The following is a 14,243-nucleotide window of genomic DNA, read 5'->3' as shown; positions in this document are numbered from 1 at the left end:
TGGATGTTGGTTTACCTGACTCGATTTCGCATGTAGAGACCACAGTAGTTACTCAAATTGAACAAAATATGTGAAACTTGAGTGAACGTCGTGTAGCTGGTGCTAATAAGCTTTGTTAGGTGCCTCTTGTACTAAGGTACGTAGTAGTTAGAACTCTCAGGTCACTGATTCAAGGAAGCCGATAATGACGACCGTTTTTCCCGCCCCCCTTTCCATATTAGGATTTACGAGGGGCGGCACCTCACTTTTCGTCGATAGTAGGCTATCAAATCAGCAAATCTCCCCCTCAAATCATTTCTCAATATTCATTGGTATCCGTACCTCCTTTTACCTCTTCGCATTACTCGGTTCCCTTGCTTTCTTTCTTGTTAATAGTAATTATTGGAACGCGCCGGCGCACACACGTTCTAGCGAGTACCGCATTCACTTGCCAATTTGCTTGCCCGACCAGTCTCTGCGTAAACGACGTTCCCTGCCAGCAGCCGCCGTCGCTCCGTTCCCAAGGCAAGGTATATTGTCTCGTTGTACAGGGCAGCCCGGCATCCACCTTTTGCGACGACTTTCCAGGCTTCCCAGTCGTTCGCTTCAACTCTCTACCACGTCTCCCCAGTTAAACGACACTCCACACCTACCGAAAACTCTCTTACTGCCAGCTGTATTATACCCGTATCCATCCTCCGCTGCCGTTTTCTTGTCCTATTCTTCATACTAGACGCTACTGTACCGTCTCACGCTGGCTTGTACTCCGCTGCAACGCGGCTACAGTTGCATGTAACGTTGGGGCTCGGACTGTTCCCACTGCAGCAACCGGCATCTCGAAACGCCTCACTTACCTCACATCAGCACTTCGCGCCTGGTATAGTACGCTGTGATACCTGCGACCCATTGGCTGATGCCTTCCGGTGCATGACACCGCAAAGGAGCCCAGTGCACCATGCCACAGCTTGCGCTCCAGAGTGCAGAAGCTTCTGCTGCCTCTACTGCCCCCAGATCCAACTCCGTCACCACTCCAGTGGAAGCAACTTCATCATCCGATCAAATCCTCCTTAACAGGGCTCGATCTCCCTACGAAGTCCCCGTTGACGATAGTCCTACGGTTGGTCGCATCATTCGTCCAAGTCCAAGTGTACCATCCCTTGGTCCATTGTCCTTGTCGAGTCCACGGTAAGCATACATAATGTACCTGTCTTCAGCAGATTCATCCCAACCCCAAGCTATCTCTGGTTGCTTGCTCTTCTTGGGTCATCTCCACACACCCCCCGGCCACCTGCCCCAGGCTTCTTCTTGGCCCCCTTCTGTCTCTCACAATCTCTCCCCTCCACACTTCTTTACTACTTGGCCGTTCTTTTAACCGGCGATTATCTTTCTTGCTCGCCCCGGGTTGAACGTTGTGCGAGGTCTCCAGTGCACTTAGTGCTATCACCATTCCCCCAACCCGCGATCATATTGCGCTCTGCCGTGGAACCTTTCGATGCGCCACCTCTAACACACTGCGATCTCTAGATCCCCACGACCAGCTATCTCAAGTCCGCTCGCGACCTCCGCCAACTTCCCTTACGGACAAGCAAGTCCCAGTCCGCGAACCGCCGCTTTCCCGACTCGGTTTACCCCAACGCCGGCACATCGAGCTAATCAAGAACTTGAGAACAAATCGAGTCTTGTTAAGCAGACATCATTCTACAGCGATTCCTCAGACGAAGGATCCCCAGAACCTCACAGCCCTAGGTTTGTCTATTATAAGTGGTTATTGGGTGCAATCACCACGACTCTCCAGGCTCTGCCGCTGTAGACTAACATTATAATAGACAGGGCTATGCAGGAAGCACGAATGTTTTGCGAATCGTCTCCGAGCCCATAACTTCAAAGCCTGTTCCAGGCTCCGACTCAACTAAAAAACCGGCCATGGCGGGTCCGGTCTCTGCGGCCCAGGCTGAAGCTTCGAAAGGAGTCGCCCGAAATTCGTCTATTGACTCAGCGATTTCAGCAATTTCCACCAAATCAGGCACAACTGGGAGTCAAGATGGTCCACATGGACCTTCAGAGATTGCTCATCTTATTAAGACAGCAGGCAGCCCCGAGACCCTTATCCAGTACCTGCTGAAAGAGAAACACTCGCAGTCACAGCAGAACAGCCAGTTATGGCGCCTAGTGGACAAGCAACGGGCCATGATTCTCGGCCTTAATAAGGACTTGGAAAGGGCTTTGAAGGATAAGGAAAAGTATAGGAAGAAGCTAAAAGAAGTCATTTCACTTTCCTCTGCTTCGGTGTCACCTCAAGAGAATACCCAAGAAGCTGTTGAAGTGCCTGTGCCTTCGCTTCCACGAGTCGATGTTGAACGAGCTAAGGAACAAACTACACCAGAGTCGCCAGTCCTCGAAGCCGAAAGTCCTCGAAATTCGCCGATCGATATTACCATAGCGCCTTATCCCATTACTCCTCCGGCAGATCAGCCCAGCGCACCTCATTCCGCTGTGGGCGAACTCTTGAACCCTGCACATGCTATGCCCAAGCCGCAAGACCACGCTTTAGACAAGTACGATCACGAGGCTGAAGAACGGGCCGCTGAGGAGGCAAGGAAGGACAAGGTTGATGAGCCTCTGAAAGAGATTCCCTACAATGTCGCCATACCTCCATCGCGTAGCCTCCCCAGTGAACCGCCCAAAATGCCACCGCCCAAGCCACCGGTAAACCACCTTCCTTCAGTCGCGGTTCTCGAGGCTACTCCCCAACCTGATGAAGGACTATCCAAGTTTCCGGTGCCGCCACCGAGGAAACCACCTCCAGCACCCCTGAAGTTGAAGCAAGAAATGAGGACGCAGCTGAGCCCATCTCCGGAGGATGGAGAGACTGAGTCCGATTTTGACGATATACTGGAAGTTAATGAAATCGTTCACGATCGACGAGGTCGGCGAAGAACTCGAGAGGAAGACGATCGAGACCGAGAGATTATTGCTTTCAAGGAAGCGGCTGCGCGCAGTGCATCTAAAAAGAGCAAGTCAGGCAAGTCCAGTCAACCTGGATCTCCGATTCAAATGCCCCAGGCTCCTGCGCAGGAGCTCGGTACAGCCTCACTCGGTGAAATGCTCAGCGCAACAAAGACAAGGGAAATCCCTGCGCCATTGTTAAGTCCCGGTCTCCCTGCAAGCCCTCGGCCTTCAAACTTCAACTCGCCACCTTTGTCTCCAAGGTCGATGAATTTTCAGGCTGCGCCATTGTCCCCGCGACCGCCTCGTCAACCAATTCCATTACCACCAAACACCCCTTTAGCAACTCCAGCCCCAGCACCAGCTCGAGCAGCTGGCAAAAGCATTGTCTCCGAAGAAACTTCGGTATCGCAAAAAAGTCGTACCATACAGCAAGAATCCATCAGTCACCCTGATCAACCATCCATCAGAATGTCTAGCCCTAGCGAGCGTACAGAAGTCTTCAAAGGCCTGGTCACAGAAGAATATCCTGATCTTCTGCTCCCGCCCAATGCTCTGCCCTCTATTAAAATTGCAGTTGCATCATCACGCATGAAACCATCTCGAGCAAGTATGATGTCTCTCACACAACTCGAAGAAGACCCAGTGTTTACTCTGGCTATCATCTCGCGATCGGACGATGGCGAGCTTTGGAGAGTGGAGAAAGACTTGGCTTCGTTGACAAAACTTGATCAAAGGCTCAAGCAATGTACATCATACACAGTCAGAGCTCCAGAACGTTCCCTGTTCAGCGGTCATGCGCCGGCCAAGCTCGATGCCCGTAGGACGATTCTGGAGCAGTTCATGGATGACATTTTGGATATCCCTTTTGACACAAAAACAGCTGTCGAACTTTGCAAATATTTGTCAACTCATGTTCTCCCACCAAATCTAGACGACTCGGTATCAATTGGTGATTCGAGCTCCGAGATGAATGGCAACAAGATCGGGCCTGACGGGCGGCCTTGTCGCAGTGGTTATCTAACAAAGAAAGGCAAGAATTTTGGGGGCTGGAAAGCAAGGTATTTCGTTCTCAATGGACCTCTGCTCAAGTACTTTGAAGTGCCTGGAGGTGCGCACTTGGGCACAATTAAGCTACAGGGGGCGCAGATTGGCAAGCAGAATCAGAATAACGACAACCAGTCACCAGCGCGTGTAGCAAACGGTGATGATCTGGATAACCAATTTCGTCATGCTTTCCTGATCCTGGAACCGAAGAAGAAGGACACGAGCAGCCACTTCAGACATGTTCTTTGTGCCGAAAGTGATAAGGAACGGGATCTTTGGGTGGATGCTCTCCTCCAATGGGTTGATTATCGTGACCCTGAAGATTCTGAACCTCCACCTTCCCGGGGTGGACCTGTTCCGGATCGGCAAGCACAAGGTACAGCCACAGCCGCAGAGCGCCCCTCTGCAGGCAAAGTTCGAAAAACCCCCGGGAAGCCATACCATCATCCCTCAGATTCGGATACACTGGTTGGCGTCCGGTACGATTCCACTCAAGCAGGAGATGCCCCCCAAGTTTCAGGTCCTGCTCGACCCAAGACTTCGGGTGGCATGCCTGACCAACATCAAAGCCATGGGTTTGACAGCTTTTCCTCATCTCAGAGCAAGATCATTTCTGGACCCAAGGATCCGCAGCCTATATCCGACTTGGGTGCCTGGGGAAACAAACCGAACTATGGTCCGACGCCTGATGAAAAGAAGCAGAGGAAGCGAAGTTTCTTTGGGTTTGGACCCAAGACTAGGTCTTCATCAGAGGGTCAAGATTCTTTGTTTGGTGGTAGCGAGGTTGGTGCGAATGCAACCCCACCACAAAACTCTTACCAAGGTCCTGTGCGACAAGCCTTTGGAGCCCCGCTGGCGGAAGCTGTTCGATTTTGTTCTCCTACAGATGTCAATGTACCACTCCCTGCCGTCGTTTACAGATGCATCCAGTATTTGGATTCCAAGAATGCTGTGCTTGAGGAGGGAATCTTTCGACTTAGTGGATCCAACGTGGTTATTAAGCAACTTCGAGAACGGTTCAATGTCGAAGGGGATATCAACTTGTTGACTGACCGTCAATACTATGACATTCATGCTGTGGCCTCGCTGCTGAAATTGTATTTGCGAGAACTACCAACAACAATACTGACAAGGGATTTGCACATGGAGTTCTTAACAACGATGGAGATTGTGGACCATGCTGAAAAGATGACTGCTTTGGGTGAGCTGGTACACCGGCTCCCTCAAGCCAATGCCACCCTCCTTAAGTATCTGATTGGCTTCCTGATCAAGATTATCAACAATGCGGACATGAATAAGATGACTGTTCGCAACGTTGGGATTGTCTTTTCGCCAACTCTAAACATACCTGCGCCAGTCTTCGCAATGTTCCTCCAAAATTATGAGGGAATCTTCGGTGTTGATCCTGAGGTTTATGAGCTTCCTTCACCTGTTTCTGAACCCGAGTCGCAGCGGTTTGAAGCACCGCCGCGATTTGATCTACCTGCTCGCCCATCAACGTCTGGTAGCTCGTCTCCTCACGGGCAGATGCGGAAGGACAATGTTCGAGAGCTACAGCGATCTACTCCGACTCCTCCGCTTCTCATCAACAATGCTCCAGTGCGAGCCTCACCTCCTTCAAGTGCTACCAGGCCTGGTTACGAATCTCCAGCTGGTGCTTACGATATTGGGCACCGACCACCTTCAGCCAACGAAGGACGCGGTGCCTACGACCGACGTTTCCTGCAAGCTTCACACGAGGATCTCGCCAGCGCCTCCGCAGCACACGATCAAAGCTTTGTACCCGGCAACAGACGCCGTGAGAGTGCCATATTCATGGGTGGCATGATGGGTCCGCACCATCAGGGATCCAAGAGCCGCTTGCGAGAAGAAACGCGATTCTAAACTATATATGTGCTTGGTTTTCTATGTGTTTTGCTATTGCTACATACCCACTCGTTTCACCATGCGATGATACCATACATACCATACCATTTTATTTCATAACGACTTACATTATTAATACCTTGCATCTTGGAGTTCGATCAAATGGCCATTTGAGGAGGAATACTGTTTTGGATTGATTGACACTATGAGGAGATGGAGCGTTGCCACGAATTGCCCAAGAGAAGACCCAGGTTAGGAACATATGCTGATAGGGTCCATATGGAAACGTCGGTGAAGAACTTCAACGACTGTAACTGGAGTGAATGTCATTGATCTGATCTTGATGATGGGCGGGCCGCTTTCTACTTAGCAAGGTGTTGCGGATAGTTTTTGAGTCAAGAGGATCCTGATACAGTCAAGACCGGAAAGAATCGGCTTGTCATATCTCTTCTTGTCTTGTGACAAGTACTTGAATTCATTATGTGATTTTGTTGCTCAACTGTCTGTTCAAATGTATTTTCGGCTTTTGCAACACACCCCTTGCCGGTGCACTGCTGATTCAAAGTCGGGGCACATGCGTAATCTTTGCCTCATCGCCCGTGAGCTATGATGCAGACGATCTATGTTCTAATAGATGTGCTACCCACCTGGTCTGAGGAAAAATCTTCTAATCTTGTGACTACTAAGGATAATTCTGGCGATTTCAGTGTATTGACGGTCCTAAGACTCTTCTAATATCATTTCATGCTTCAGTACCCTTTCAGCCCTTTACCTGCGAGTTCAATGGTTACCTACCTAGTCAGCCCTCAGGGAGTAAGAAAATAGGAGACCTTGATATAAGGTATTAAAATAAACCTAGCAAAAGGTACGCTAAGCTCATATTAAATGTATACTAAATTTGTACTAAGCTAGCTAAATTCTTTTATCATTTAGGATCGAAGTTCTGAGTTTTCATTCCTCCCCTAGCCAGCCAGGTTATTCAATCGCAAACCTGCTTGAGCATAAATATAGGCATGTGGTGCAAGGCCAAACAGCGATATGTGTGTGGTCAAACTGTCATCTCATTGACTTCAGGCTATGCCGCCTCTATTGCATCTTGACAATATACTCGCCCACAAAAGGCATGATGAAGTCCTTCTTTCCCAAAGGTACACCCTCCTTCCTCAGAATAGCGTAAGCCATTGACAGGTGGAAGTTGATATTAGGGACAGCCGCTCCCATGGCAAATGCTTTCCCAGGCAGATCCATTGTTCCCGCCGATGGCAACGCTGTTGGGGCAACCTCCTCTCCCTGCTGATTCACGACGCCTTTATCAGCCTTCCCAAGCAACTCTTGGGCCTTTTGAATACGCGAGTGCATATCCTGAAATGTGACGAGTTTGTCTTCAAACTCGACAGACTCCCTTCCAGAGAGCCGGGCGGTTAATTTCTCAGCGAATCGAGTGGCTGCATGGACCTGAAAGCTCAACGGGTTCATATCTTCGTGGAGTCGCGCATCTGGGAAGCTGGCTGCATTGCTATGCTTCTCCGCTTCGGTGAGAATATGATCCAGTGATGCCAGAGCCAGTTTTGCCTCGACGATAGTCGCATCGTAAAGCGTGAAAGCCATGGTTAAAGCCGTAGAAGAAGAGGATTGATATTTGAGAGAGATGAGCCAAGGGCAGGCAAACTGTGAAAGGGAAAGCGGAAATAAATGAGGATGTGCGAACACAAGAAACAGGTATAAATGCCTCGCTCTTCCTTTTTAGGATTGACGGTGAATTGTTGGTCCAATAGATGGGCTAATGGGTCGGCATGCAAGTGGATTGCCTACCTGTCTACCTACCTACCTTATGTAGAGAGCACTAGGGGTCATCCAATTCATGTGCTTGTAGGACCTTAGACAATGTGTTTCTTGTGGCTCCTTTATGCTGTCTTTTCGAGCTTATCGAAGAGTCTTGTTCAAATCATGTAATATAGATGCAACCGTTGCGAAGAGTGAGCCCAATGGACAGCAGATCGTTGTAACCTTTATGGAAAATTTGGTATACCTAGTCGGAGGGAATATGATGAAAGCGATCACGCCGATGACCCGGAGATATGGACAAGATGCTCCGACTTTTGCTGACTCATTCACAACCACTTCTCGGAAGCGTCGGAGTCGGCGATAACCTTCGCCGTCCTCTTCCATCGCATCATCAAGACCGGCCTACTAAAGTAAGAAGCTCCGATGGAGCTCGATCCTCGTCTTGGCGCAACTGGCGATAGAGCCTCAGCATTAGCAAATTTTGCCACGGAGGCAACCTCAAGACCATCGCCAGTCCATCATGTCCCTCATGGCAATAGTGCCCTGATACCAGTCCACGACTTACAGGATGATCACAACAGTGCCGAGAACACCCCCAGCGCATCGACCGAAAATCGAGATACGCCACAACATCAAAACCAACAGCTTCAAGATGCCGAACACGACGGGGACGGCACCGATACGAAGCGACCGAGGGCCTGTGAGGCATGTCGTGGGCTTAAGGTTCGCTGCGAACCGGATCCCAATGACGAGGGACCTTGTAAGAGATGCCGGAAGGCTGGAAGGAATTGCGTCGTGACAATGCCAACGCGAAAGCGCCAGAAGAAGACGGACAGCAGAGTGGCTGAGCTGGAAAAGAAAATTGATGCCTTGACAGCGAGCTTGCAAGCAAGAGCGACACCTGGGGGAGGCCAAGCGCATACACAAAACCAAGGTCACGGCTGGGGAGACTCTCCTGGAAACGTTGCGCCGAAACCACCCAACGAATCCAACACAGCCGCTTCTTCTTACAATAACATGAAATGGCGAAACCCCGGGCAAACCCCTGCATGGGGGTCGTTTTCATCGGCGCAATCACCCATGCCGTCGATGCCGACCGTGGAACAAACGACAGACCGCGCATCCCCAGCCCAGTCCACGGCAGCATTAGCTACAGCAGCCACTGGGCAAAAGAGGAAGTTTACAGATGGCCGTGAAGGCTCATCTGAACAGCTTGCTACCGAGGAAACACCAGCCGAAGCTCTGGCGGCTTATCTGACAAGGGCAAAGGGTGGTGATATCGTGGACCGTGGTGTTATCACGATGGAGAAAGCTGTTGAGCTATTTGCTCGTTACAATGACCACATGATTTCACACCTGCCGGCTATTATCTTCCAACCTGGTTTCACAGCATCCGAGCTTAGAAAAACAAAACCTATACTATTTCTGGCCATCATGGCAGTAGCCTCTGCTGAGTCACCTGCCCTCCAGAAGGTGCTCCAAAAAGAGATGAAGCTCACATTCGCCGAAAAGGTGATGCTTTCGGGCGAGAAAGGCTTAGAGCTAGTGCAAGCACTCAATGTAGCCGTGATCTGGTATTGGCCACCAGAACATTTTGAGGAGCTGAAGTTTTATCAGTTGGTCCACACGGCGGCTGTTATGGCTATCGATATTGGACTCGGCCAGAAATTGAAACAGCGCCGTGGAATAGTCGTGCCTGATACCTGGCGTCCTAACCCAAGTACCGGACCAGGTGGCCAGAGCCGTCGTTGGGCACCCCCTGATCCAACAAGCATAGAGAGTCGCCGTACATGGCTGACATGCTATTTCCTGGCAACCAACACTTCTATGGCCCTCCATCGACCGAATCTCATCCGATGGACCCCGTTTATGGAAGAGAGTCTTCATCTTTTGCAGTCGTCGCCAAACGCTGCGCCAACGGATGCTTACTTCTGCCATCTGGTCTGGACACATCACCTTTCCGAGCAAGTTAATGTGCAGTTTTCTCTCGACGATCCCACATTTGACGTCCATATCTCAGAAATGAGAACACAGTATATCCTAAAAGGGCTTGAAAAGGACCTAAAACGATACAGAGAGAAGGTCCCCCCTGAGTTGCTTCAACGTATGTACCCAATCAGCCAACAGCTGGAATCGCTCACTGACCAAAGTAGCAACGCTTCTGATAAGTTTTGGCGTCCTCAATTTGTACATGCATGAGGTGGCGTTGCAGGCTCGTACAAGCGAACCTCTGCGACCTCCATTCTCAACAAGCTCTCTCCAGGAAGGGCTTGTTGGGGGTGATAGGCTATCCCCAGCACATATCAGTGCTATATCCGTATGCCTCGGTTCCATCAAAGAAATGCTTGGCACATTTCTAGCCATGGACGTTTTCAGCATACGCTGCTTACCTGTGTTCAACTTTGTCCGGGTCGCATATGCTGTCGTTATGCTCATCAAGCTCTACTTTTCGGCCTCAGCAGCAGGCTCAGAGCTAGGCCGCGTTATTGATAAGGAAGATATGCAAGTCGGGAAATATCTTGACAATCTGCTTGACAAATTTCGCGCAACTGCAGCGGAGGATCGTTGTCGCCCAGCAGCCAAGTTCCTTGTGGTGCTTGTTATGCTTCGTAGCTGGTTCTATAGACAAGCTGAGTCGGAAGCCAAAGAGTCGAAGCCACTTCCAACAGCTTCCACGATAACACCATCTCCTTCGCAGGCACAACAGCAGCCTCCCCTACCTGTCAATAACTCGGCACCACAACCTTCTGACCACGCATCTACGGCCAACACTCCACTCCAACTCCTTTCAGAAGTTGCTACTGGAGCAGGCTCCCGAAACCGTGACTCTTCAGCCAGCAGGCCTTCGATGGTTGGATGGGGCTCAAACATGCCGCAGCCTCCGCAGCCCTTCTTCCATGACACCCCCGACAACAATTCAAGCTCTACCGCGTCTATGCCTTACCACAACGAGCCATTTCCTGCAGATTTGGCTGCTGCAATGGCGCCCGCAATGCCATCACTACCCCCCACAGCGGATGGGATGGGCGGCTATAACTCTGGAGATCTTCTTGACTTTGCAGGCTGGGATCTGGAAGGCATGGGCATGGGAATGGGGTCGCAGGGGATGTGGGAAGATGGGATGCGTATTTTCCTCGAGGAGCCCTGGTTTAACACCATGTTTCAAGGCAACCCCCCAGTTGGCAACAACGCCATGAACTTTTGATGCCCTCCCATAAGCCATCCCTGCTGACAAAAAAGATATCGGTGGCTTTTCATTCACGGTGTCAATTTATACTTTGATTGTATATCTAAGCAGCTACGTCAGACTTGGCTTTCTGCAACGTGGTCCTTATGAAGCAATAAAACGCCTGAGCTGTTGGCGAGGTACCAAAATCAGCCAGCCTAAGACACGCTGAGCATACGCTAAACTTACCTTGATCTATTTGTCACCCATGATAGACATCTTGGGTTTTCTTGCCTCACTCGAGTACTCAATCAAAACGTCCCAAGCCAGGTTGTTTGTGTCTCGAACAGTCGGCTCACGGGACGCACCCCCCGATATGCATGTGGGCTGCAGCTTGAAATGTATGTTTTAGGTGCATTGGCGCCAGTGTCGATTTGCATGTACTCGAAGCGGTGTGAGCGTTACTTGTAGGTTCTCTGTGTGAAGAACGAATTCACTGAAACGTTATTCACATGCTTTTTAGCTGGAGCCTGGACTATGTATTAATTAGATTATGGGTCATCACTCGCACACTTCTAATAAAGCTGGAGACATAAGTTCTACCGAATGGAGGATTTCGGTACATGGATTGACCGTATGGCCTTACGACAAGACCAATTCCATTCATTCTAGCTGTGGTCTATCACATTATTGATACTTGACGCCCCGGCTATCATCTGCTTCCAGTTCCATGATTATATATATATTTTTTTTGGTCCCTGGCACATGATGATCAAAGCATCACCGTGTCCCTCGATGTTTCTATGCTCGGGAGCGTCGACAGCCCCTGTCCTCTCCGCACACCGTTTCCACCAGGTTCCTAGTTACAAATATTGGCATAGCTGTGCTCATAAGACGAAGCCATAACGCCAACAACTTATAAAGTTCATGCATTCCCTATGCTTGCTCTTCTCGTGATTTATAATTCGAAGCTTCCCTGCCCGTCCTTCAATGTCTCATTTCAAGATAACCTGTTACCGCTCCTTGTACGCCTTTGAGTGTTTGATACAGCTTTGCATGTTTTGTGGCCAGTTTTGCATTCTCCGTAGATCCCGCTAGAAAAGTTCATTGCAAAACACCAAAAGCATAAAACATATTACAAGCCTTGTTTTCAGCAACAGATCTCCTTCAAGGGATATTTGCTGAAAAATGGCAAACCATGTCATAAACAAAATTGAGCAGTGCAACTGGAGTATAAAAGGCAGCATACGGCTCTTAGGAGCGCCGGACAATTGTGGCAAGGTAGGCGAATCGTCATTGTTGGTGTCATCATCGTCGTCGTTATCATCTTCAAGTGAACATGCATCTGAGGCGCGGATGCTTTCAGTCCATGTAAAAGTCACCCTTCAAAATTCTCTCCTGAAAGGCATCAGGCTTTGGTCTTTCCGGCTGTCTCGGCGACTGCTTGACAGAAGAAGCCTGGACAGGAGGCTGCGGCATCTCAGAAACAGATTTCGCCCGGTCGTGAATGGAGCCCCGGGGTGGGGAGGAGGAGGCAAACGAGAAGGAAGCCCGAGGAGCACCGATGACGGAACTCTCGGCACGAGACCTAAGCTGCTCGGACCAGTTGAAACCTTGCTGGTCTGGGCGCGAAATATAATTGTCAGATGGGGCTCTTGGACTTTTGGTGTTGCTTGCCTGTGTGACAGAAGATGCGAGGCTGGGGCGACGTCCGGCAGACAAAGCTGCCGCAAGGCTCGACCCTTGACTAGGGGAGCCAACAAGCGACGCCTTCCGACCACTTGGGACGGGGCGCCCGTTTTGAGAAGTAGGAGGAGAGGATGGGCTGTTACCATTGCCAGGGCTTCCATTTGGGCGAATGTTGCGCATGCTCGAAGTGCCAAAGCTCATTCGTCGAACGAATGGTGTTGTGGGTGCGGTCTTGGAGTACATGTCGTCATCTTCAATGGCACTCTCATCAATAGAATCAGAGTTATTGGAGTTTGTCGACATGCTGCCTCGACGAATGAAAGAGGTGTTTGTGGGCGAAGTGCCCGAAAGACCAAGCGTGGTCACGGAGAGACGTCGACGACTAGTGTCAACTGGACCCGAGGACTGATTTGGAAAGCCATTGCTGTTGGGAACCGAGTTCCCTCTTTGAAAGAGATTGGTCAAGGCGGCCTGGGTGATTGATCCTCGTCTGTTGCGTGTGTACATATCGGCGTTGGTGTTATTGTTGGGGGGTACTGTGTCTGTGGACATGATGGCCGACTATGAACGACAGCAGTCGTTGGTAGTTATAGTTTTGAAGATGCTATGATATGGGGAGATATGCGAGGTAATGGCGCCAGAGTGGTTCGAGAATGGCAGCAACAGCGTTTCACGTGAATTATATGGTGGGTGGTGTTTAGAGAATTGTGGGCTGCCGATAGCGTTTTCTAAGAGTCGAACAATCCTAAAAATGAGAACAAAGAAGCTGCGATAGATCGAGTAAAGGGGGGAAGAAAGAGAAGAAGAAGAAAGAGTTTAGAAAACAGAGATGGGAACGGGGGGGACCAAGGGTTGATAAGGCCGGACAGTGATGGGTTGGTGAAGAGGACGAAATGGGGTCAATCAACTCTAAAACAGGAGAGAAGAGACAGCTGGTTAGCGATGAGAGATCGCCGTTGCCGGTTTGGGTAAAAGGCAACCTTTAGGTCAACGTTTGGACTTTGGAGGGGAAATCGGCAGTCAGCGGCAACTTGAGAATCGAGCGAGACCGGCGCAACACCCATGCCCAAGGTATCAACATCAATCAGTGTTAGTCTACCTGAATAGAATCGAGAGTCGTCCGTCAGTGAAGAGTCAAGGCCAGGATCTGAGCCGGACGGTAGCATTCAAGAATCGACCAGGGGCCTTTTGGTTCGGGACCAGCTTGGTAGGCAGGCAGGTATGCTCGTTTGTCGAGCTGACGCCGGTACATGCAGTCGCAGCTAGCTTCAAGGTTGTTCAGTGATGGGGGGGGGCTTTCAGTGACGGATGAGACCTCTAGAAAAGATGGGGCAAAATGAAGGGAAATGGCTGCAGCGCGTAGATTGAGCCTGGGGGCCGAGTGACGTAGTCGCTGCAGAGTGGAGTTTCCCGCCGGAATCGGGGTCAGGGTTGGCCAAGCTGTTCAAGGATGCCTGCGTCGTGGGGCACTAACCAGCCTACCTAGCCAGCACTGTAATGCTCAAGGGTTCATCATGGAGGGTGTCCCCTCCCGAAAGAAATGGAGAATGCCCTGGGGTGGAACCCTTGTCTCTTGTCGCTTACCCAGTTCTGAACTTCTGAACTTCTCAACATGAGGCTAATGGCTTATCTGGGTCTGGGGTATCTGCCCAGTCATTACCAATTTTGATATGATCTCTTGGGCTCCCGGACTCTCACGTAGCTGTCGGAGTCCGTCAGTTGGACTCGAAATTCGTGACTCGGAGATCTTGTTTGTGTAACAGTC

The 14,243-nt window shown here is 50.3% G+C and overlaps 4 protein-coding genes across 9 annotated transcripts; 2 read left to right on the top strand and 2 right to left on the bottom strand.

Annotated features, from left to right (window-relative positions):
* Positions 1 to 229: 229 nt before the first annotated feature.
* FVEG_01201 (RalA-binding protein 1) lies at positions 230 to 6,362 on the top strand. 3 transcript variants are annotated; one of them, XM_018888025.1, is made up of 3 exons: positions 230 to 1,164; positions 1,504 to 1,725; positions 1,806 to 6,362. In XM_018888025.1, the coding sequence occupies exons 1-3, from the start codon at positions 935 to 937 to the stop codon at positions 5,854 to 5,856; spliced, it is 4,503 nt and encodes a 1,500-aa protein (XP_018743861.1). In that variant the 5' UTR covers positions 230 to 934; the 3' UTR covers positions 5,857 to 6,362. The 3 variants fall into 3 exon arrangements, with proteins under 3 accessions (XP_018743861.1, XP_018743862.1, XP_018743863.1); XM_018888026.1 differs by having other exon boundaries at positions 230 to 1,179; XM_018888027.1 differs by lacking the exon at positions 230 to 1,164 and having other exon boundaries at positions 1,235 to 1,725.
* Positions 6,363 to 6,651: 289 nt separating this feature from the next.
* FVEG_01202 (hypothetical protein) lies at positions 6,652 to 8,079 on the bottom strand. Its single transcript, XM_018888028.1, has one exon. It carries the CDS (start codon positions 7,444 to 7,446, stop codon positions 6,925 to 6,927), a length of 522 nt encoding a protein of 173 aa, XP_018743864.1. The 5' UTR covers positions 7,447 to 8,079; the 3' UTR covers positions 6,652 to 6,924.
* Positions 8,001 to 11,761, top strand: FVEG_01203 (hypothetical protein). Of its 2 annotated transcripts, XM_018888030.1 has the most exons (3): positions 8,007 to 9,727; positions 9,777 to 11,256; positions 11,313 to 11,761. In XM_018888030.1, exons 1-2 carry the CDS (start codon positions 8,047 to 8,049, stop codon positions 10,826 to 10,828), a joined length of 2,733 nt encoding a protein of 910 aa, XP_018743866.1. In that variant the 5' UTR covers positions 8,007 to 8,046; the 3' UTR covers positions 10,829 to 11,256; positions 11,313 to 11,761. The 2 variants fall into 2 exon arrangements, with proteins under 2 accessions (XP_018743865.1, XP_018743866.1); XM_018888029.1 differs by having other exon boundaries at positions 8,001 to 9,727; positions 9,777 to 11,761.
* On the bottom strand, positions 11,312 to 13,523 carry FVEG_01204 (hypothetical protein). Of its 3 annotated transcripts, none has more exons than XM_018888032.1 (2): positions 12,467 to 13,523; positions 11,312 to 12,411 (listed from the first exon to the last, which is right to left on the bottom strand). In XM_018888032.1, exons 1-2 carry the CDS (start codon positions 13,028 to 13,030, stop codon positions 12,175 to 12,177), a joined length of 801 nt encoding a protein of 266 aa, XP_018743868.1. In that variant the 5' UTR covers positions 13,031 to 13,523; the 3' UTR covers positions 11,312 to 12,174. The 3 variants fall into 3 exon arrangements, with proteins under 3 accessions (XP_018743868.1, XP_018743869.1, XP_018743867.1); XM_018888033.1 differs by having other exon boundaries at positions 12,622 to 13,523; XM_018888031.1 differs by having other exon boundaries at positions 11,312 to 13,523.
* Positions 13,524 to 14,243: the final 720 nt, after the last annotated feature.

Source organism: Fusarium verticillioides, chromosome 1, assembly GCF_000149555.1.
Source record: "Fusarium verticillioides 7600 chromosome 1, whole genome shotgun sequence".
NCBI lineage: Eukaryota > Fungi > Ascomycota > Sordariomycetes > Hypocreales > Nectriaceae > Fusarium > Fusarium verticillioides.
Note: the sequence above shows the minus strand (reverse complement) of the source record. Positions and strands in the feature narration are given on the sequence as shown.